This window comes from Heteronotia binoei, chromosome 9, assembly GCF_032191835.1.
Source record: "Heteronotia binoei isolate CCM8104 ecotype False Entrance Well chromosome 9, APGP_CSIRO_Hbin_v1, whole genome shotgun sequence".
NCBI lineage: Eukaryota > Metazoa > Chordata > Lepidosauria > Squamata > Gekkonidae > Heteronotia > Heteronotia binoei.
In genome coordinates, this window is record NC_083231.1 from 84,323,439 (window position 1) to 84,347,764 (window position 24,326).

Sequence of the window (24,326 nt, forward strand, 5' to 3'; positions counted from 1 at the left end):
AGAAAATTGGGGGTGAAGCTTGTACTTGAGTAGGAAAGTCTAATAGATTATAAACACAGCATAAGAAAACAGCCAAGTGGCCTTATATTTTCTAAATTGAACCATTATGATTGTTTCATTTGTGTACAGGTGATGTTTACCTTCATTAGATAACAATTTATGTCAAATGTGGCTTTTGTGTAGCCCAGGCACAGGTAAATGTGATATGTAGACAGCAAAATCAGGAGTTTTCGTTGTGCTCTGCAAGCAAGCCTGAACCAGAGATGTTCACCTGACTCATTATTGCCTAACAATGCAAAAATTGTTCATTTGGTGTGGATCTCCCTGCAATTTCTTTTCTGGTCAGAGCCCAGAGTTGGGATGGCATGCTTACTGTATTTCCTCCTGGCATCTGTCAGGTCTACAATACAAAGCTCATCATGCCCTTGAGTCCTGAGTGTTTTTGAGATATATCCCCTTCATTTCCCCTTCATTTTTCTGCCTTGTCTAAAATGCAGTTTCTTTCTTTGTGTCTCTTTCAGGTATCAAATCCACACAGGTCTTCAGCATTCAGTTATAAGACCCACCCAGCCTAACTGTTTACCCTTGGATAATGCGACACTACCTCAGAAGCTAAAGGAAGTTGGCTACTCAACCCATATGGTTGGCAAATGGCACTTGGGCTTTTACCGCAGAGAATGCATGCCAACACAGCGAGGGTTTGATAGTTTTTTTGGCTCTCTCTTGGGAAGTGGTGATTATTATACTCATTACAAATGTGATAGTCCTCGAATGTGTGGCTATGACTTATATGAGAATGACAATGCTGCTTGGGACCATGATAATGGCATGTACTCAACACAGATGTACACACAAAGAGTGCAACAAATCTTAGCTTCCCATAACCCCAAAAAGCCTATATTTTTATATATTGCATACCAAGCTGTCCACTCACCACTTCAGGCACCAGGAAAGTATTATGAACGCTACAGGTCAATAAATAATGTAAACCGACGCAGGTATGCTGCTATGCTGGCTTGCTTGGATGAAGCTATTTACAATGTGACCTTTGCACTGAAGATATATGGTTATTATAACAACAGTGTTATCATCTATTCATCCGACAATGGAGGGCAGCCAACTGCAGGTGGAAATAACTGGCCTCTCAGAGGAAGCAAAGGGAGTTACTGGGAAGGAGGGATCCGAGCAGTTGGCTTTGTGCATAGCCCTCTACTCAAAAACAAAGGGAGTGTGTGCAAGGAACTTATACATATAACAGACTGGTTTCCTACTTTGATCACATTAGCAGAAGGACAGATTGATGAAGACACCCAATTGGATGGCTATGATGTGTGGGAGACCATTAGTGAAGGCAGACGGTCTCCAAGAGTAGATATTTTACATAATATTGATCCAATCTACACCAAAGCCAAAAATGGTTCTTGGGCAGCTGGCTTTGGAATATGGAATACAGCAATTCAGTCAGCTATCCGAGTGAACCACTGGAAACTACTGACTGGCAATCCAGGATACAGTGACTGGGTCCCTCCTCAGTCATTTAGTAATGTAGGCTCCAGTCGCTGGCACAATGAAAGGGTTTCATGGACTGCTGGTAAAACTGTGTGGCTGTTCAACATAACTGCTGACCCATATGAACGAGTGGACCTTTCCAGTAAGTTTCCAGAGGTAGTAAAGCAGCTGTTGCGCAGGCTTTCACAGTTCAATAAAACTGCTGTGCCTGTTCGATATCCACCAAAAGACCCAAGGAGTAACCCAAATTTTAATGGGGGAGTTTGGGGGCCTTGGTTCAAGGAGGACGAAAAGAAGAAACCAAATAAAAAGGCAGCAGATAAACAGAAGAAAAATAAAACCAAGAAGAAATCTAATAGAAAAAAGGGGCATTCTGTTGATTGTTTTGTGGGTGGATAGTTTCAACTGCTATTGTATGCTGCAGTCATAAACACAGTTGCAAAGAAAGAGCTGACAAAAGAAATCAGTGGAAACTTCTCCAGGTAAATGTGCTTAGGCTCAGGGTGCCATTGCTTAAAGTCAAATGGTCTCTAATAACGTTCCCCGAAGATGTGCCACAAATTGAAATAGAATTTTTACTTCAGTGTCATTTTATTTGGCCTTCTGTTGAGGTATCAGAAACATGTATGATATGCAGTTAATATCACTACCTATCCAGAAAAAAAACATCTATTTATTTTTGGAATTTATATCCTGCCCTACCCTGCTCTCAGCTCACATCTCTCCTATATAATAATTCCTTTAGCAGACTGGTCATGAATCAGATACTCTCCCATTGGCTGAGCTGCCTGTCACTGCTTTGCAGGGGAGAGAAAGAAAGCCTTCCCTCAGTTGGCTGAGGAGGGAGGAGGTGGGAAAGAGCCAGAAAAAACCCTCCCTCGATTGGGTGAGAAAAGAGGGAAAGAGCCAGAGAAAGCCTTCCCTTGTTTGTGTGAGAGCTCCTCCCTCTCCTCCTCTGGAAGGGAAACAGCCAGAGAAATGGTGTCCCATGGCAGCAGAGCAGATACGGGGACAGGGGGGGGGGGGAGGAAATCCAAAGAGAATGAACTCCCATGTTTAAGACTAATGTTATCAGAGAGACAATGTTGGTCTGAAAGGTATCACTAAAGGGAGAACTCATTGGACCCAGTCCTGACTAGGGATGCCAGTTCCAGGTTGGTGGGAAATTCCTGGAGATTTTGTGGTGGAGTTGGAGGAGAGCAGGGTTTGGGGACGGGAGAGACCTCAGTTGAATAAAATGCATAGGGCCCACCCTATGCATTTTATTGCAGTTACACTGAAGTCAGGAACTAGTTTCCAGAAAAGATGTGGTGTCTTGACCCCTTCCAATTCAGCACTTTTCACAGGAAACAGTTTATGAGATGGAATCTTTACACTCTCCACTTTTATACACCATAGTCAGATATTGTTGGGTAAGTGAGGAGTGGGGATAGTCCTGGAGAACTAGGCCTTTCTTTGACCACATGTTTTCCTGCAGAATTCGGCAGAGTGACCAGGGGCAGACACTGGTTTTCATGGCACCTTCTTTGCCTGTGTGTGTGATGGGAGAAAGGGAAGAATCCTGGTCATTCCCAAGCTAAGTGAGATCATGTAGCAGCTGCAGGAAAGATCCCCTGTGCAAGCACCAGTCGTTTCCCACTCTGGGGTGATGTTGCTCTCACAACGTTTTCATGGCAGACTTTTTACAGGGTGGTTTGCCATTGCCTTCCCCAGTAATCTACACTTTCCCCCAGCAAGCTGAGTACTCATTTTACCGACCTTGGAAGGATGGAAGTCTGAGTCAACCTTGGGCCGGCTACCTGAATCCAGCTTCCGCCGGAATCAAACTCAGGTTGTGAGCAAAGAGTTCAGACCACAGTACTGCAGTACTGCTGCTTTACCACTCTGCTCCACTCAGCTGCAACAGATGCCTAATTTCTTTGCACCAGGCCAAGGCAAGGTGGGATGGATTATGTGATAAAGTATTGCAATTTACAAAGCATACATGGCATAATTTATTTTGTCACAATTTATCCAATGACTTTTGTAGTTTTCAAGAGGGTATTCTGTTGTCATTTCTGAGATAACTGTATTTTATGAAACTTCATTTGAAGAGTACTGTAAAATCAAAAGTAACTGTAAAAAGAGGAGTTATTCAGGTGCATTATTTCATTCTGTGTTTGAATCCAAACATATCCTAGGTGACTGTTTCTGTACTCGGAATAGTCAGGTTCAGATTCCTTTACAATAGCAAAATCATATATGTTTGAAAAGGGGGAATGGGAACAGAAAAAAAATAATTTTATTTATATATCTATTAAAATAGTTTATTTTTATGGCAATAATTAAAACAGTCTGCCTTGTCATTCCATCTCACAACATCAAAAATCCAGTTTTAGATACTGAAAAGATCTCACAGTATTTATGTTGAAACAAAGGTTTGTCTTCATGCAATTTTCTTTTAGGCTGAAGTCTCCTTGTGGGTGAAAGTTAAACCTTCAGCTGTTTTTGCAAGTATGGTAATGAAGAATTATGGTATAATAGTTACAAAGTCTGCTCAGCTACCAGTGGGATCTATAAACGGCATTTGATATAGACATTTCCATCTCATTCACTTTTTTTCTGTGCCAGCTCCATAAGTTCTTTCCAGGACCAAGAACTGTTCAGGGTGGTGAGAACCAGAGAGGATTGTGAGGCACTCCAAAGGGATCTGCTGAGGCTGGGTGAATGGGTGTCAAAGTGGCAGATGAGGTTCATTGTGGCCAAGTGCAAAGTAATGCACATTGGGGCCAAAAATCCCAGCTACAAATACAAGTTGATGGGGTGTGAACTGGCAAAGACTGACCAAGAGAGAGATCTTGGGGTCGTGGTAGATAACTCACTGAAAATGTCAAGACAGTGTGCGATTGCAATAAAAAAGGCCAATGCCATGTTGGGAATTATTAGGAAGGGAATTGAAAACAAATCAGCCAGTATCATAATGCCCCTGTATAAATCAATGGTGCGGTCTCATTTGGAATACTGTGTACAGTTCTGGTCACTGCACCTCAAAAAGGATATTATAGCATTGGAAAAAGTCCAGAAAAGGGCAACTAGAATGATTAAAGGGTTGGAACACTTTCCCTATGAAGAAAGGTTAAAACACTTGGGGCTCTTTAGCTTGGAGAAATGTCAACTGCGGGGTGACATGATAGAAGTTTACAAGATTATGCATGGGATGGAGAAAGTAGAGAAAGAAGTACTTTTCTCCCCTTCTTACAAGAACTCGTGGGTATTCAATGAAATTGCTGAGCAGTCAGGTTAAAACGGATAGAAAGAAATACTTCTTCACCCAAAGGGTGATTAACATGTGGAATTCACTGCCACAGGAGGTGGTGGAGGCTAAAAGCATAGCCAGTTTCAAGAGGGGGTTAGATAAAAATATGGATCAGAGGTCCATCAGTGGCTATTAGCCACAGTGTGTGTGTGTGTGTGTGTGTGTATATGTGTGTGTGTGTGTGTATATATATATATATATATATATATATATATATATATATATATATATATATATTTGGCCACTATGTGACACAGAGTGTTGGACTGGATGGGCCATTGGCCTTATCCAACATAACTTCTCTTATGTTCTCTTGAATGTAACATCCATTCTCCAGGTTAAAGTTGCCAAGGCACACAAAAGGTGTTCTTTTTGGTCAGGTCTCAGCTGAGACAAGAAGGGAGAAAAACCCACCCTCACAGGTAAGTTGGCTTGACTCCACTAATATACAGCATTGTTATGCAGGAGTCAGAAGAGCTACACGTGCTGGAATTTCCTTTTCTATATCACCATTAAAAGTACAGTAACTCTGTCTTTGCCATCTTACCCCACGTATACAAGTTTTGTGGCTGGAAATCTCCTATCAACACTACAGTAGTAGCAGTGGAAGAAAAATCTATCAGTGGTGGGAGAATCAAGTGGTTGCTACTTAGTTCTAGCTCCATGCTGAAATTCAACAAATTTCTGCCATGCTAATCAACAAGAATAAAGAAAGAGTTTCCTATTGAGGAAGAGGGCATTGGTACTGGCCTTTAAGAACTGATAACTCCATACACATCATTGTTTTTTGTGTAATAGATGCAGCATTTGATTTAAGGAAGACTAATCAGACATGAAGTTCATGTTCTGTCTACCTAGCATACTTCACATGCATGCTGTTTTAAACTCTTTGGAAGAAGTATGATGATTTTTAAATATTTTTCGTTGTTTTTCTAGGTAGGATGGTGATTTAAGGAAGACTAATCAGACATGAAGTTCATGTTCTGTCTACCTAGCATACTTCACATGCATGCTGTTTTAAACTCTTTGGAAGAAGTATGATGATTTTTAAATATTTTTCGTTGTTTTTCTAGGTAGGATGGTGGCAGAAAGAAGCCCCAGGTACAATATGAATGGAAGTCTGCAAGGAAAGCTTTTCCATTTCTGAGTGTAGGGTTTTTATCATCATCTGAAATTAATGCTTGTCAGATATCTACGCTGAGCATAGAGTCCCCGGGGGTGGGGGGGCTGGTTAACCTGTTTCTGTATAAGAAAAATTAATGTGTGTAAAAGAATGAACTGACATGTTTAAGAGATAACTGATTCAATTCTGTGCTCTAAACTGATTTGACTAGATTCCGCTGCTGAACACTAGCATCCCTCTGGCAGAAGGTCAATGGCTCCAACTTCAGAAGACTCTGAGGAAAAACCACTGCATTAATTAGTATGGAACTCAATAGAAAAATTCACTAGCTCCCGGAGGGGAGGAGTGGCTGGCTGATCTAGATCACAGTAGATTATTATTTGAATAGTAGATTATTAGATTAGAGTAGATTATTATTTGAATAGACCCTGTAGGCTATCAAACTGAATTGTAGTGGAGTATAAACTTTATAACAGTAAAATGCCCTGCATCACGTTTATAATGGACACTCTGGTGCTTGGAGCAACTGACTGCATTGTGAGAGACTGACTTGTTCTCAGGATTATTAGCTCTCTGCTTAATATTGCACATCAGTTAGCAAAAGGCTGAAGTTGTTTTTCAAATATATTTGCCTTTGGACTTGGAGAATGGGCTGATGCTTGTGTTCAAGGGCTAGCAGGCAGTCCCTTGAACCCTGTTGAAGCTCCATCTGACATGAGATGTTAACGTAGAAGTATAGACATATTCTGCTAAAGAATGTTAATTTCTAGCATCTTTTCGAGCCACTGTTCCCTGGGATATATAGATGACAATAGGTCATCCTGACCAGGAGAAGTATATTCTTAGGCAAGTAATTAACTTAAGGCAAAATTCCTTTTTCTTGAGGCACTGCAAGGACCTAGGTTGAATGAGGAGTCAGAAATTGTGCCTTCTAATGCAGGCCAGAGTTCTAAGTGATAATTCCCTCTCATCCTTAGCTGTGCTTCAGTTATATTCTGAAATACACATTTATTTTAAACTGCAATCTGGAACATTTCAAAATCTGCCCTGAGTATATGCATGTTCAGCCATGCAAATGTGCATTTGATGCGGACATATGAAAACAAAAGGATTAAATTTGTTTGCACTGAGCTGTATGTATTTAAACGAATTTCCCAGATGAATCTGGACTTGATTAAGTAACCAAACTCAAGAAACAAGTCTGAAAAATGACATATGGCTTCAATATTGTCAGATGCTTTTCTTAAAACTGCAAATCATTCTTACCATTTAATGTGCTTTAGGTTTTTGACATTAAGGCTTGAAGCCCAAATTGGAAGACAAGGAGATAGTATTGATTTCCACCTAGCCCCAACAGGAAGCACCACATATTCTGTGTAGTCTACAGAGAGAGGAAATGTGGTGATAGCTGGCTGAGCTCCACAGAGGAGTTGTGCCTATGTGCACTACTGGGGTTCTGAGAAAGATAAGTGGAGAGCAGGGCTTTTTTTTGTAGAAAAAGCCCAGCGTGTACTCATTTGCATATTAGGCCACACCCACTGACACCAAGCCTAGTCTTGCAGGTGCTAGAGGACTCCTGGATAATTTTGCTACATCTCTGGAGTTAGTCAACATCTTCAAGACTTGGCCGGATTGTGGTAGGAAGATCCCGTACTGGGCCATCCACAAGCTTCTGTACAGTGGATTTTAAAGCGGGATAGCTAATTCAGGGCAAGCATAAATCCTGCATTGTCCTCTTCATATCTTCCAGCTTTTCTGATACTTACTTTCACTTCTCATAGTGTGTGTCACTCTCCTTTTCAGCAAATTTTGTTGCAGTTAAAGCGTTTCAAGCAAGCACATAAAATTGGAGCTAAGCTGCAAGGTTGGTGCCCATTATATTCAAACTGCACCTATTACTCAAACTTTCTAGAAAGTGACTGGAGTCTGTCCCTCTCTAACCTACCCTAGTGCTACTACTGCAACCCATCATCCATCATCTTCAGTACACCTCAAAGGGTGTGACAGCCACTCAAGGAAGACAAAGAGGAAAGTATGTGAAAGGTGATGGAGGAAAAAGAAGAGGGAATATGAACTAGGTGAGGGGGAACCAGGAACAGAAAGGAACTTGAAAGAGATATGAAGGTACATGTAAAAGAGGAAATAGGGCAGCAGGAAACGTGAAAAGGTGTCATAGCATTCATAGGTACAATACTGGGGATCATTGGCCTAACCCCTTGTATTACTTTCTGTAACATTTGTGCTGCTTTCTGGTAGGCCCAAAAGATAGTTTCCCAGTACAGCAGCAAGCAAAGTAAACTTGGTCATTGATTTCCATTTGTGGGAGCCTTCTATCCCTCAGGGAAAAGATGCTCTTGGTTGTTTCTGTGCTAAACTGGAAGTACAGGAGGCATCCATTCATAAAGGAAGTCTGTTTCCTTGAACAGACACTGAAAACCCCACCATGCAGCTTGCCCAATAGCTCTGATTATTAGTCTTGCATTTGCCCCATACACAGATCACTCATCCCTGCAGAATTTGCTGTGGAGAATCTTTCCCCCCTCTTATTCTTTCTTTTTCTAGTTGTTACAAATGGGTGAACTCCAAAAGCAAAATGTGTGCAATATTAGGCTTAACCCAAAGGTCACAAAGCAGCAGATGCAAGCTTTTGAGATTTCCAGCTCTCTGTATTAGGCTAGATGTTTAATACAATAAAAAGAGAGAGAGAACACTGGTTCCAGGCATGGTGGAATTGCCCATGTGTCTGCAGTTCCAAAGCCTTAAAATGGAATACAGACTGTTGCTGACTTGATTGAATTACTTGGAGCTGTTGTGAAACAGCTTTTGGACATCATCAGGATGGCTAGAACAGAGAAACACACACACACACACACACACCCAAAAAAACCCCTCCATGACCCACTCCTTTTGAAAAATAAAATCACCAGTTAACCAGATGTTTTCCTGCTCAAATCAGACTTCACGGATCCCTTATAAAGCAGTGGTGCAACTTGAAGAGATAGGTGAAAATCACAAAGACTGGTATGAAATTCTATTATAATCTGACATCTCCTATGTATTCCATTTTACCTCCCCTTTCAGGGGGTTGTAGAAGATTATTTTCTAAATTTCATCATCACAATAACCCTTGTGAAGCAGATTAGGCTGAAAGTGAGCAATTGGCCCAAGGTTACCCAACAAACTTCATGGTTGAGTGGGATGATCACAATTGTAGTCCAATACTCTAAGCAGTACACCACTGGATCTTTCATTCTATAGAGAATTAAGTGTATCAACAGTGTGGTGTAGTGGTTAGAAATAAATGAGAATGATGTAAATCACCTTGAGTAACCATTGGGGAGAAAAGATGCATGGAGGCCTGATTTGGATTGGAAGTGTGATGTATGGGAAAAATGGCCTTAAGCTTCCCCTCTATGCCATTTTCCTGACCTGAAATCACCCTTATGAAAAATTCAGGTATGCATTATCACAGGTAAGTAGGAATGGGAATGAATCAAGAAAGTTTGGTTTGTGGATCATGATCTATGGTATGCCTGGTTCATGCACCACTAATTGTCACAGACTTTAAGGACTTAAACAAATTTGTTTGGCTCATGAGGTTCATGATGTCATAGAACACCTCCCCTGGCATACTAAAGACACCAAATTTGCTGGGGATTTCAGGTTGCCCTCCAAATTTGGTGATGACTGGATTTACAGAGTCTAAATTATGGCCCTGCAAAGAAGGTTCCCTATCCTCCATTGTTTCCAATGGAGGGGGAGAACAGTAAAACAAGCAAGGGCAATAGAAGCCCAGCAAAACAGAATCAAAGTCCCAGAGAATCCCTGCAGTAGAAACTGAAGGGAAGAGGCATTTTTGCAAGCCCAACAGAACCAGTGCAATGTACTAATACCCAGCAGAATTAATGTCAGATCAACAGGACTGATGTCAGGTACAGAATCACAATGCAAGCAAGGGGGGCATTTTTGCAAGCCCAGCAGAGCCAGTACAATATACAGAGTTCCCAGCAGTAGCCAACACAAACGCAGAATGCTCAGCAGAACTCAGTGCCAGTGGCATTGCAGGCTTAAAAGGGCTGATCTCAAAGCACAGAATCACAAATTCAACCCAGGGGGAGGGTTCTATTTTGCAAGGTCTGTGCAAGAAAATAGGAAGTGAACACAAAGGAACCCTGGCAAAGGCAGCTGGAACCCTCTTGATACTAACATGACTAGTTTGAAACAGACAACAGTGTTTTGAAGGCTGGAGAATTCCACCTCCTTGCTTTGAAGTTTGGAAACATTTTGTTTGAGTGAAGACTCTTCACTAACCAGTATGACTTTCCTTTCACTAACCAACACAAACCTGCACAAACTGTTTGAAAGTTCATGGAAAGTTCATGCCAGTAAAGCTGCCACTAATTTCAGGTTATAAACCACAAACCAGTCAAAATTCATCGCAAATTTTCATTCATGAGATGGTTCATGCCCATCCCTACCTGTGAGTTTTCTCAAAGGGGCAAGCATCAGCTTTCTGAGCCCATTTTAGGTCAGGAAACTGGTGGGGGTAGGGTTGCCTGTTGAAAAGATATGGGGCAGTAAACACCATAGAGATCTGGGAAATTTCTAGAGCATGGTGCAACACTTCCCCCTTTTGATCCCATTTCTCCACTGCACAAGGGCAGCAGGGGTGGGAGGTTACCATGGTGGGCAACCTGGCAAAACAGGAAAAGCCCATTTTCCCTGGGTGCCATGGTCTGGATCTAAATGAGCCCCCTTGTATGTGTGAACTAAATTCCCAAGATGGGGCTCCACAAAACACAAATGATGCGGTGCCACCAGAGCAAAATCTATTGTGTACTTTTTAACATGGGAATTGATTCAGAGACAAGGTAGTTGATCACTACCCCCAGGCCTCGGATTCAGTGGGAGCTCACAGGAGCACAACTTCTGAACCTTTGTGAGAGTTCCACCTCCCGGAGTTCCACCTCCTTGTCTATTGAATAGTAGGTGCAGCTGCATAACAATCCCTGGATGATCTCCACTACCTATTTTTCTACAAAACGTCCCCTGACTACCCCACATCAAATCCCCAGAGAAAAAGAGGGGTCCTGCCCCATCATATATAACTTCATTCACTCTCTTTCCATAAACCTGCTGTTTGCTCACACACAGGCATGCATTTGCCTCTCTTTAAAGCTTAGAGGCGGTTACTGCCTTCAAGCTCTGACAGGTTCTTCAGTAGACCCATCAGAGAACTTTTTCCTAGATATTTGTTCTTCAGAAAATATCACATGTGGCAAGAAACATTCCCTTTCTTTTGTTATAGTTTGTGCCCCCCCTCCCATTGGTCCCTACCATAGGATGTAGATCATTCGTAGTAATAAGACTACAAACTCATTGTTCTTATGACAGTGAGATTCCAATCTGGAGGTTTACTCCTTCTCTTACAAACCACTAAATAAGAGGAAGACACAACAGCCATGGCTTCTACCACATAATGTTAGCTGCTCCTCACCTCTCCTTTGCTTATTTTGTGACCCATCTAGAGGCCCGTTTGTTTCAGCATGTGGTGGATGGAAAGACTGGGAAAGTAACAGGCAGGAAAGCTTTAAGACATAGGCTGCTGTGCCTCTCTCATGGATGATAGTTTTAAATGGACTACGCAGATACTGAAGTCTCAGCTTGTCATGTGGCAACTATGCACTGCTAGACTGGGAAAACATGGAGGACGCATACATGCAAATGTTGTAAAGGTCCAACTTTTTAAACAAAAATCTGCCTTGAGTGGCTGCTGTTTTTTGAGTAGGACATGCAGGGTTGCCAATCCCCAGGTAGGGGCAGGGGACTACCCAGTTTGAAGGCCCTCCCCCCACTTCAGGGTCATTAGAAAGTGAGGGGGGTGGGAAATGTCTGCTGGTCACTCCATTATTCCCAATGGAGATCGATTCCCATAGAGTATAATGGAGAATTGATCTGTGGTTAACTGGGGGGGGCTGTTTTTTGAGGTAGAAGCACTAGATTGTCACCATATCATCCAATGTCTTTCTTCAAAACACCCTACAAGTTTCAAAAGGATTGGACCAGGGGGTCCACTTCTATGAGCCCCAAAAGAAAGTACCCTTATCCTTCATTATTTCCTATGGAAGGAAGGCATTTAAAAAGGTGTGCAGTTCCTTTAAATGTGATGGCCAGAACTCCCTTTGGAGTTAAATTATGCTTGTCATAACCTTGATCCTGGCTCCTCCCCTAATATATCCTGGCTCCACCTCCAAAGTCTCCTGGCTACCCCCCCAAAGTCCCCAGATATTTCTTGAATTGGACTTGGCAACCCTAGGGACATGGCAAAAGATGACTTGCTCAATTCTTTCACCATTCTAAATCATTCCCTCAGGTTCCTTCCAGATTTGCAATTACCGTTATAAACATTTGTGCAGAAAAACAGCTAACAGGGAGGGAACCTCCCCCACTCTTCCAGTACAAATCATAGCTACCTAAGGCCACTTCATTTTTTTAAAAAAAACTGTCAGAGCTTTCTTACATTTTGTCTAACATGTCCTTTTGTCCCTTAATGGGTAGAAAAGGGGGTGGCAGAGAGAAAGAACCATTAGGAAAACAATTCCATGCTCAGTATCATTGTGCATGGAAATGTTCACAGCAAAAGACATGAAAATAGCCTCAAACACTTAATAGGAACCCTTTCAAATTAATTCCATGACATTTGCAACTGCTGTAATCACAGCTGCCTGGCATATTCTGTAAAGTGGCCCATTTCACTAGTATTCTGTTGCAAGAAAACATAATGTAACCAGCTTGGGTGCCCCACTTCCATAATTATATCTGATGCACCTGAAATATCACACTAACATAATTTGCAAGCACATATTTAAACTACAGCTAGGAAATGTCCATTTGAGTAAAAGTCATGTGTGTAATCAATTTTAAATTATGGCAAACAGAAGGCATGCAGAGAATGCTTGGTAATTTCCAGTATACTTTGTTTTAAGAGTTATTTGCATTAATTATAAATTTTTGTTTTGTTTCTTAAAATAGATTTTTAAACTTCATTTATTTTTGTTTACTTCATTTATATTGTGCCAATCTCCAATAGGGATCCAAGGATCCTTCTCTTTTCCTCTATTTTTAGCCTCACAAGTCTGAGAGGTATGTTAGGCTGAGATAGAATGGTCCAAGGTGACCAAGCAAGATTCCATGGTAGAGCTGGGGTTCCAACCTGGGGCCCCCAGATCCAAGTACAATACTCTTAACTACCGCGCCACAATGGCTTTTGGACTTTTTAAGTGTTCCATAGAAGACAGAACAAGACTAGTTGTTAAGCTGTGATTTAAAAAGCTACAAAGAAAGGGAAGTTGCATCCAACAGACTGTATGGACCTGACAGCTTGAGATAAATCACTTTATGTAATCCTATTACAAATTCATGTTGAGTAGACATAAATAAATCATGGTATCCTGGCTGTGTTCATGTTTACAACATTTTCATTCCCACAAAAGACAACAAGGAAACGTTTCAAGCTGGAATGTCTTGTCTCTTTCTTTGATTCCTTTTAATGTTATATATTTTGTGACCTACTCCACACACACATTCTTCCTGACTCCAGAATATAAAATATTCAGAGTAGAATTATTGGGAAATTAATATTTCTGCCTATCATTTGCTTTCAAAATACAGTTAATGATTTGTGCCATAAAACACTTAAAAGGATTAGGGATCTGACGGAACATAACAATAGGAAGTATTTTCAAATTTTGTTTTTGTTAAATGCAAAGGTAAACATAGTACAGAGTGTAGGAAAAATTATTAGGTCAATGCCAAGAGCACAAAGAAGGGGAAAACACAGCCTAAATCATGGATGGTAACAAAGAAACCCAATAAGCTATACGTATATCCAATTGTACACCTGTTTGACTGACTTTCCCCAGTGGGGCATTCACATGCCAGCTCCAAGGTAATGCCATCTCTGTGGTGGAGGTTTGTACTCCTTGCATAAAGATGCCATGGAATGTATAAACTGGAACTAGGCTTTAAGTGATTTGACCCCAGTGAGCCTCAAAAGCACTCTTTGTCTCAGCAACTCCTTCCCCATCAGATGAAGTCTAAATGTAAAGTACTTAATTTTAGGTCTAGAAAAGGGGACCCAAACGCTAAGCTATTATCTATACATGCACACACATAGGCAGGCAGAGGACCCACAATGACTTGCTGGAGCATCTCATTCTTTTCTGTATCTCTCTTCCATTGTGTCATTTTCCCATCCCTGAAAGCCCCCAGAGCCTTTTCCCTTTTCCTGCTTCCTTCTCTTCTTTCCACTCACCAGTCCACCTATCTACCTTTATCAGTTCCCCTGTCTTCAAATCCCTTTTTCACTGGGTGTACACACAGATGGTTTCAACTCCTGAGTAAATGTACATGTGGCAAGAGATATAGCATTCTTCATCTGTGTTGGTAGATACACCTTGTAGACCCACTACCCTGCAATGTAAAAGAAAAAGAAGACAAGATCAGATATATACCCTGCCCTTAATTTGGAGTCTCAGAATGGCCTACAATTTCCTTTCTCTTCTCCTCCCCACAACATACACTCTTTGAGGTAGATGGAGCTGAGAAGGTTCTGAGAGGACTGCTCTTGAGAGAACAGCTCTGAGAGAATTTGTGACTGGCTCATGGCCACATCAGCAGCTGCATGTAGAGGAGTGGGGAAATCAAACCCAGTTCTCTCAGATTAGAATCTGCGCTCTTAAGCATTACAGCAAACTGGCTCTCCATTTAGAACTTCTTCCCTACACATGCATGTGATGCCACCTTCCCTTTTTTCAAATGCATTCCTTTTTTCCCTAGGAGGACTTAAAATTAACCACTTAGTCCTCATTCCAAATGTAACCAAGTTCACCCTAAAGTAACCAAGTAAATGTGTAACCAAGTACCACCCTAAAGAGTTACAAATTCATTAAAGTCAATGGGTGTAGAAAAGTATATCTCTGTTTAAGGATTTCCCTATAAGCCTATGTAACTGTATTAGTTCACACTCGTTTTTTGCTGACCTTTCTCTCCCTGCTTTGTTCTTTTCCTCATAATTTTTTTTTTAGATTGTAAACTTCTTGGCTGCAGATTTGTTGTTTGGATGATTCTCGGTGAATGTGCAATGTACACAAATGGCACTATGTAAGTATTAGAATATTTGTGTAAGAAAGTGCCACACTCTCTTGTAATTTCTTAAAGACTACTTTATCACTGTTGCCCTCAAAACAATTTTAAAATTTGCAAGGAAATTAATTTAATCTGAAGACTATTTTAAGAATAGCTGCATCTCTTTGACTGAGGTACAAAGTTAGAACATTTGTTTGGAGGTACTTCTCTGGGACTAATATTAAGGGAGGGAAGTATGCTTGGCTTTAGAGAAATAACACCATTGAACTTACAGCACCCCCTACTGTCTGTGTATAGAAATTTCAAGAGAGTTTTTTTTTAAGACAGCCCACCTGCCTGTATGATATGTTGATTTATTACTTTGTAAGTTGGACATTATATTTTACAAAACGAAATATCTCATTTTAAATTGCCATACTATGAGGAGCTTGTTCATATTTTAAGGCAATAGGGAGATGGAAGTTCCTGTGCAAAAGAAATAGAATGGAAGTCGTCAGCGATTCTGTACAAGTTTAGCTTCATTCTGTATGTTACTGAGCAAAGGCAGGTAACCAGGAACTTTTGTGCTGTATCTAAGCATAGCTTTGAGCACATGAAACAGCTTCATTGGTTTATCAAAATAAGTGTTATCTATTCAGACTTGCAATAGTTCTCCAGGTTTTCAGGCAGAAGTTTTTCATGTCACCTACTATTTTTACCCTTTTAACTGGAGATGATAAGGATTGAATCTGGGTTCTTCTGCATGCAAAGTAAACGCTCTAGCATTAAGTCACAGCCCCTTTCCCTCCCATTTCTTAGAATGGTGTGAGAAATAAAAAGTGTGAGTTCTTTAGAGGCCAGGTGAAATGCTTTGGTCAGCTGGGTAAAATCTATAGGAGTTAGCTAACCATTCTGGCTTTTGAGTTCAGTCCAAATCCCAAAGTCAGTGGGGGTAAGGAAGTGTACCAAACAAGAGTCTGAATCCAGTGGTGCACAAGCAGAAATATAAATGGACTTTGCACAGTTCTGCTTGTGATTGAGCTTATGCAACACCTAATACATTTATCCCTTTCGATTATAATGCCCAGAAATTGTTTGCATAATATTTGGAGCAAGGCAAAATCCTAGTTAGGATACTATTTTGCTTGTGCTTTCACTTGTACAAAAGCTCAAGTCTAGTGCAAGCAGAAATTTTGTACTGGATCCAAACTGAAGTTTCCTAGAGCAACACTTGATGCTAGGCTTTGTTTCATACATTACCTGACACCTTTGTGCGATGGAAAAACTATGAGTTCATCCACTGCAACATGATTATCATATAAGTTGCACTTCAACACTAACACCTGAATGTGCAAATAGCCTGTTTACTTGATTCCTCCCCCTTCCTTCAACACAATCATGAATTTGCATAAAGGTTCCATTCAAACAATGTTGCCTACATGGTGGAGACAAAGGTTTGTATAGCTTCTCTACAATGCAAAAATTTCCAGCTATAAACCAGAACAGAGCCTGTAATCACATCCCTCCAATGAATCCAGAAAACACACTTTCACTGAGTTCTGTCAGGATTCTCCCTCCAGTGATCAACTAAGAGTGACGGTTTTAATTCTACACTGTTCCACTGTAGACTTAGGAAAGATTACTGAAGTTCCAAGTAATTTACGGGGTGGGGTGGGGGAGTTCATTATTCAAGAAGGCTCTGTTAACCTTTAGTAAGAGCAACAAGCATTAATTAAATGCATGGCTTTCAGTCTGCTCAGCCTCTCAGATTTCTCCAGCAACTCAAAGCCACCATACAGCAGTGCACCAATTTTGCCAGTCACATCAGCTAATTAGTCATCCAGCTGACCTCCTGGAAGATAAGTAGAGAAATCTCTGCTGTACCTCTCTGAATTCCCCCGCATCAAATACAGCCACAACCACCTTGCCATTGGCATTTCCCAGTTATTTTTCTGACTCTTGCAAGCAGCTACTAGCTATTGTCTTTGGTGACAATGTGTGACACATCTCTCCCCCTGTCATCATTCATGCCTGACTCACTTGATGTTTGTCTTAAAAGCTTACAGTTCCTGTACGTCTTCCTTTCAGAGAAACGCTGGCAATGGAACACTTGCCCAGGCCCATTTAAAATAAATAAATAGAAACATTCCTGTAGGATGCACCCAGAGGAAGGCTGTGCCTATCCAGTATTTTGAGGATGGATCTTGCTTTCAGCACTAATATGAGACTGGCAGGTATAGCACACAGTGCTCATTAGAAAATTTGGAGGAGAGCCTTGATTTTCAATAAATGGCAGTCATCTTGCTCACCTATCTCCCCCACCCTCAAATATGGCTAGCGTTTTCATAATAGCTCTTAGTCTGCAATAAAGCTTTTTTTTCTTTACAGTTTTGAAAGCTAAGTGAGCTCAAGTTTTATATTATTCTGGGCAACTCTAAAGGAAATCTATATGTTGTTAGGGGAAATGGTTTGACCATATATTTGGAAGTGGAAAACATAATAGATAAAGGGTCTAAATTTTAAAATATACTTGCTACTTGTAGGTTTAAATGAATCTGCTGTTAGAAGAGTTCTATCATCCTTTTAAATTGTTTTGGTTGTTTAAAGAGGAATGACTACTGCAAAAAAAAAGTGTCCTTGATACACACACACACACACACATATATATAATAATAATAAATTAATGCTATAGTTGAAATCCTAGGAATACTTTCTTGGGAGTAAACCCCATGGGGGTGGGGAATGAGATTTAGTGGACTTGGTTTAGATAGATCCTTGCCTTTGCTATTTTCATTAACCTAGCACAATACTGGTCTGCAAAATAAAATTGAAATTATTAGGAAAGATGTAGTTTGTGTTATTGGAGTACTTGAGTGGGCTATAATTATTAACAAATAAAATAGTGACTCAAACAGCTTTGAGTTTGTGAATGCCATCAGTGAATGTTAGATTGTTGCTTCTGGCAGTTTGGAGAACTGTGACTTACTAACGAGGAAAGGTTATTATATCTACAGTTCGAGGCATAATCCCTGCTGAAAAAAATATGTGCAGCACCTAAGGCACAACTACATGATATGCCTGACGCATGCTGGGTCATGGAAGTACAACCAGAATTACAGTCAGACATACATAGGGGGAAATCAGTGTTCATTTGCTTGACACTGCAAGGGGGAAGTTTCCCTCGCACCCCCACTTTTGCCAGTGGAAAAGGAGCTTGGAGGCTTTTTGCAGCTTTTTCACTGGCTCCATGTATCCCAGAAGGACCACTACCTCCCTGCCATTTTGTTTCCCTTTCCAGTGGCAAAAGTGTGGTAGAAGGCAAACGGGAAGCTTCTCCTCCTCCTTCAGAGCAAGTTACAAAGCTGCTGAAAGGAACCTAACATAATACTTATATAGAAATAGAAAGCTTTATACAACTCTGCCTTTTAGATATTGTATAAGAAAATACAAGGAAATGGAGCTGATGCTTTATGCACTATTAAAGCAATTATTCAGGATGATGAAAACCAAAGTTGACTGTGAAGAGCTCCAAGAGGATCTCCACAAATTGGGTGAGTTGGCAAATGAAGTTCAATGTTGGTAAGTGTAAGATGACAAACATTAGGACAACCCCCCCCCCCCACACACACACACACTTCAAGAATAGGCTAATGAGGTCTGAACTTGCTGAGACTGAAAGGGAAAAAGATCTTGGGGTTGCTATGGATAGCTCAATAAATGTGCCTATCCTGTGTGCTTTAGCATTGAAAAAATGTGCTAGGGTTTATTAAGAAAGGTTCTGAACATAAAATGCCTGATATGACAATGCCCGTGTAAAGCTCTGTGGTGCAGCCTCCAGGGCTGGATCTAGGGAGGGGTATGAAATCCATTGTATTCTATGGGACCATAAGATAGAATGGCCCATAAGGGGGCATTATTTTTTTAATTTTGCCCCCCCTCAAAAAAAATGTAGATCTGGTCCTGGCAGCCTCATTTGGAGTACCATGAACTGTGATGCACACAGTGATAGTAGGAGTGAGGGTGACATCACTTGCCCAAAGTGCTATATAACCAAAACATAATATTAACTGTATATCTTTGCTAATTAATAAGCTTACATTTCTCTTTCTAGAATGATTGTCTCTCATGCACTTTATAAGCTTCTTGGCTTATTTTTACACACCTCCTGGGACAACTTGAGCTCAGCGGTGTTTTGCTTGAAACTGAGCAGAAGGAGGTTCATTCTATAGAGAAAAAACTGTGTCTGTTTGGTTGATCAGAAACAGAATCTATCTTAAGAAAAATGTTGGCATTGAAGCCTTAGAACTGGCAGGAGATGCAGAAGTTTGATGAGCGAGATCCAACAGAGTCACAGAAATAAAATACTAAGTTCAAGGGATAAAAATCCTTCACTGCCTATGATTCCGCAAACAGCTTTCAGAAGAAGAAGATTGCCTGAGGTAAAATGAATGCCTGTCACACAAACAATGCAGAATGAGGAAGTACTCAAAAAAGAAGGACGCCAAAAATACAACAGTTCTTCCCAGGAAAAAAATGAAAAAAGACAAAAGGAAATAAAAATAAATACTTTAAAATGTTATAATTATTATATTATTAAGTTATAATCTAGTCTCAAAACTAAAAGAGGATTAATGGAACATGGAATACGGAGTACTTAAAATCAACATGCTAAATAAATGTGTGCAGATTTTTATAGCATGCTTTGAAAAAGTTGATTTGCTGTGATGAAGTAAGATGACTGAATTTATCAGAGGCCTCAGAATGCTCAGGTGGATCTGTGGAACATGCAACCACAGAACAGAAATTCATTCAGAAATGTGACTGTGCCTATAGGCCTAAAAACACTTTGCTGGGAATAAGGCTTCCTGATGAGAGCAACCTTGTTTTGTGCCTTTTCCCCATGCATAATCCTCACTGATAAAGATTTCTTCAAGAATCCTTGCATAAACATTCCAGCAATTGCTTTCCCCACCAGGATGAAGCAGCACATCCTAACAGTCCCATTGTGATGAAGTAGCCTGCAAAATAGCCCCAAGCACTATACATTAAAGAAAAAAGCTTTAAAGGTGTGAATGGATTTTCTTAACATTGCTTTCTATAAAGACTAACAAGGTCATACTTGAACAGTTATTTTCATTCAATTATGTGAATAAAAAAAATAAGCTTCCTTCCCAGTATTGGTACTGGTGTCCCCAGAAATTTTGACAACCCTTTACACAGCTACAAATTATCAATGGGAATTATAGTGGCCCTGTTTTATCTAAATTGCTGCTCCCACAAAAATAAAGATAATTAAAACTCAGCAGTGCCTTTGAGGATTGCCTTGGCCAGTGTTGGAGCTGGCAAAATAGCATTCAATACTCAAGGTAACATCACACCTATGTTTTTGCCAGCTGTACAGCTGTTGCTGATAACTTCTGTTGTGCCTCAGTGGTCTTTTTAATGACATAAAAGAAAATGAACAATTATTCTACTTATTGCACCATCAAAACACACCTAGTAACTTCAAAAGCAACTCTTTCTGTCTGTCCATCTAGCTATCAGATTTTCAGGCTGCCTTCCTTCAAAAATAGGGTTCAAGGTGGCTAACAATATTGTACTTGAACACCAAATATTTAAATACAAATATCTGGTGAAGTGTATATGCACATGAAAGCTTATGCCCAGAATTAAACTTTATTGATCTTAAAGCGGCCACGGGGCTCAGCAGCACATATACTAAAATTGAAGCAATACAGAAACAATTTTTGTTGGCATTGCTTTCTATATTGTTAATGCACCAAATCAATATAGTAAGGAACCCAGCTTGGCTGGACTTATCTGTCATTCCAACACATAGAAATGGCATAAGAATACTGGAATTCCCTCTACTGTTCGATAAATTTCATCCCATTAGCCAAACATCGGTTCAGGAAGAAATTCAGCATCTGTTGTGTAAGAAAATAAACTGCATATTCTCAGTGGTTGCATCTGACATTTAAAACCTTTGAATGCCTGCTGTGACAACATTTAATTGAATGTAGTTACACCCTAGGGAGAATTTCACTTTATGGAATGAAGTCAGAAGCTTGCAAATATCACACTAACTAATGTGTTAGCTTGAAAGTACTTCCCCAAGCGTTTTTGTATTTTCATCCACCCAGGCATCCTTGATAAAAATGGCATTCCTTCATTCCTCTAGTGTGAGTACACAGTCCTGATTAGATGTGATTACTTCAATATATCTTTAAAGGCTAGATAGGATATCACATTACTGAGAATAGTTCATTTTAGTTAGAAAAACTGAACAGCTTACTGAGTGGTTATGCACTATCTATAGAAGAATATTTCACTCTCACTTTGAGATTTGCCCCTGACAAATATCAAAGCTCTTTCCTGTATATACAAAGAATTAAACCCAATTTGTAAGGAGGAGAGAAAGGAGTGAGATCTCTCCTCTGTTGTTTCACATTATTATTCTGTGTTCAATAAGCAGAATTCATTAGGGGATGGAATATCCATGATCCATATTTTTGCATGGAACTCATAAAGGCTAGGGTTGTCAGATCCTGCCTCCTCCCCAGCAAGGGACTTTGGGACATGTTCTTGGATTGGTAGGGGACATTCCTAATGTGATGACATTAGGAGGGACGGTGGCTCAGTGGTAGAGCATCTGCTTGGTAAGCAGAAGGTCCCAGGTTCAATCCCCGGCATCTCCAACTAAAAGGGTTCTGGCAAATAGGTGTGAAAAACAGCTTGAGACCCTGGAGAGCCGCTGCCAGTCTGAGTAGACAATACTGACTTTGATGGACCAAGGGTCTGATTCAGTATAAGGCAGCTTCATATGTTCACAGATGACATCATCATGTTGGGGACCAGCACTCTGCATGCCTGAACTCTAAGCGGGGAATTTGGTGCTGGAGTTCAGCCGCTCTACTTTTTGCAAGCAGCATTTAAAAGGACCATTTGAATGTCCTTTTGATCTACATTCTATGTATGTTTTTAATCTGAAGTTTCTGTGCATTGTGTAGTAAACAGATGTATTTTGTTCTATGTTTTAGCTGCTCAACCTTCTAGGTTCATATGGCCGAGGCCCTGTCTACCTTAGGGACCGCCTCTCCCCACATGTTCCCCAGAGAGCACTAAGATCTAGCTCCCAAGGCCTTTTAAGGATCCCTGGACCAAAGGAGGCCAAACTGAAAGTAACAAGAGAGCAGGCCTTCTCCGTAATGGCCCCCCACTGGTGGAATCAATTACCGGAGGAACTGCGAGCCCTGCGGGACTTTAGTCAGTTCTGCAGGGCTTGCAAAACCACCCTCTTTATGCAAGCATATAAGGAGCCCTGAAAACGATATCCAGCCATCAAAACATATCTACTGAACATAGCACCTTAATTTATTGTAGTTTTAACTTTTTATGTAACCGTTTTTAATGTATGTATCAACTGTATTTTAAAATTGTTTTATGTAAATCATGGGATACCATGTCTTGTTAGCCGCCCTGAGCCTGCTTCGGCGGGGAGGGCGGGATACAAATAAAAGTTTATTTTTATTATTATTATTATGTTTTCAAAAATCAGGTGTCATATGCACCTGAGCTCCAGGTTTCATTGCTTGTAGTTCAGGCATGCATTTGATGGCCACCCCTCTTCTGCAAGATTTAAAGGGCCTTCCAGCTGATTGTTGGGCCACATGCTCCCACCAATTAGCTGGAGGCCCTTTAAATCTTGCATGGGGGGTGGTCACTCTTGGGGTTGGAGCCTCACCTACCAGCCAGGTGGCAAGTAAGAGCCCACATAATCAAGGGCAAATCAAATCCTAACGCCATCCCCACCTCAGGATTGGCATCCCTAGTAAAGGCTTTTAGCTGGGACTTTATGTGAGCTCCTGACTGTTTTTATTGTATTTTAACTGAGTATTCATTGTATTTTACTCTTTGATTGTCTTTAGTTGTGTTGTAAACCAACCTGAGAGCTTCTTTTAGCTGAAAGGCAGTCATTAAATTAAATTAAATAGTATCTTGGCTAGGGTTGCAGGCCCCCTGGTGGAGACTGTGGTCCCCTGCCACCAGGCCCTGCCCCCCAACTGCCAATCAGCTGGCAGGCAGGGGGACATACCAGTAGAAAAAGACCTAGGCCACATTGCTTGCATCACTTTTTCAGTTTTGGTTGACACATGGACACACATGGTGAATAGAGCAATGGCCAAGGACAGAATGGTTGTATAAAGCTCTCATCTTTGATGGATGTGTGTGTTTCTCAATGTATATAGGCCTGATTGACATCAGTACTTTGTAACTATTATTTGGAACTACAGTGTTCTGTTGATTCACGCACAACCTGCCTGGCCTGGAACAGATTTTTCATATTTACATTTCTGATGTGTGTTGTTACTTAGATCACTGAAGAAGGCCCTCTAGGCCTTGTTTGTCTGGTGGTTATGGTATGTGTAACCCAATATTCTGGTCTTAGTTATGTGCAACTTACATCTGTTGCTGTATGCTATGTGGATGTAATATGATACCCACTACCACTCTATTTTGATCTACATTCTATGTATGTTTTTAATCTGAAGTTTCTGTGCATTGTGTAGTAAACAGATGTATTTTGTTCTATGTTTTAGCTGCTCAACCTTCTAGGTTCATGTGTCACACAGGAAATGACATCATCATACCAGTGACTTCTGGGTGACATTCTGGTATTTGGGCAAAAATTCTATGGTAGAATCTTGTTTTACTCTAGTGTTTTTGCCCAAATACCAGAATGTTTCCTGGAAGTTGTTGGCTTGATGTCGCTTCCTGTGTGACACTGGCAATTTATTTATTATTTATTACTTTCAATTTATATCCCGCCCTCTCCACAAGCGGACTCAGGGCGGCTTACAACATCATAAAATACAATCAATCCAATAAAACATATAAAACCATAATTTACTTATATCAATTTTAAAACCATTCTATAGCGCTGTTTCAGTACAGTATAGGCAGTATTGAATTCTCGACTGTGATCGCCAGCATTCTATAAGATGTCCGGTGGCAGCCCTTTTTCAGTCAAACAGCAAAGGCCTGTTTAAACAGTTCAGTCTTACAGGCCCTGCGGAACGCAGACAAATCCCGCAGGGCCCTTATGGCTTCTGGAAGGGTGTTCCAAAGTTCTGGTGCTGCCACCGAAAAAGCCCTGGATCTCGTCACACACAGCCTGGCTTCTTTTGGGCCAGGGGCAGACAACAGATTTTTTGTCCCTGATCACAGTGCTCTCTGGGGGATATATGGGGAAAGGCAGTCCCATAGATAGGC

The 24,326-nt window shown here is 40.8% G+C and overlaps 1 protein-coding gene across 2 annotated transcripts in view; it reads left to right on the plus strand.

Moving 5' to 3' along the window:
* ARSJ (arylsulfatase family member J) overlaps positions 1–2,047 on the plus strand; it is a 74,474-nt gene extending 72,427 nt beyond the window's left edge. For both annotated transcript variants that reach the window (XM_060246871.1, XM_060246870.1), the window contains one exon: positions 522–2,047. In XM_060246871.1, coding sequence (XP_060102854.1) covers positions 522–1,908 — 1,387 coding nt within the window. In that variant the 3' untranslated portion in view covers positions 1,909–2,047. The remainder of the gene's footprint in view (positions 1–521) is intronic.
* The last annotated feature ends 22,279 nt before the right edge of the window (positions 2,048–24,326 follow it).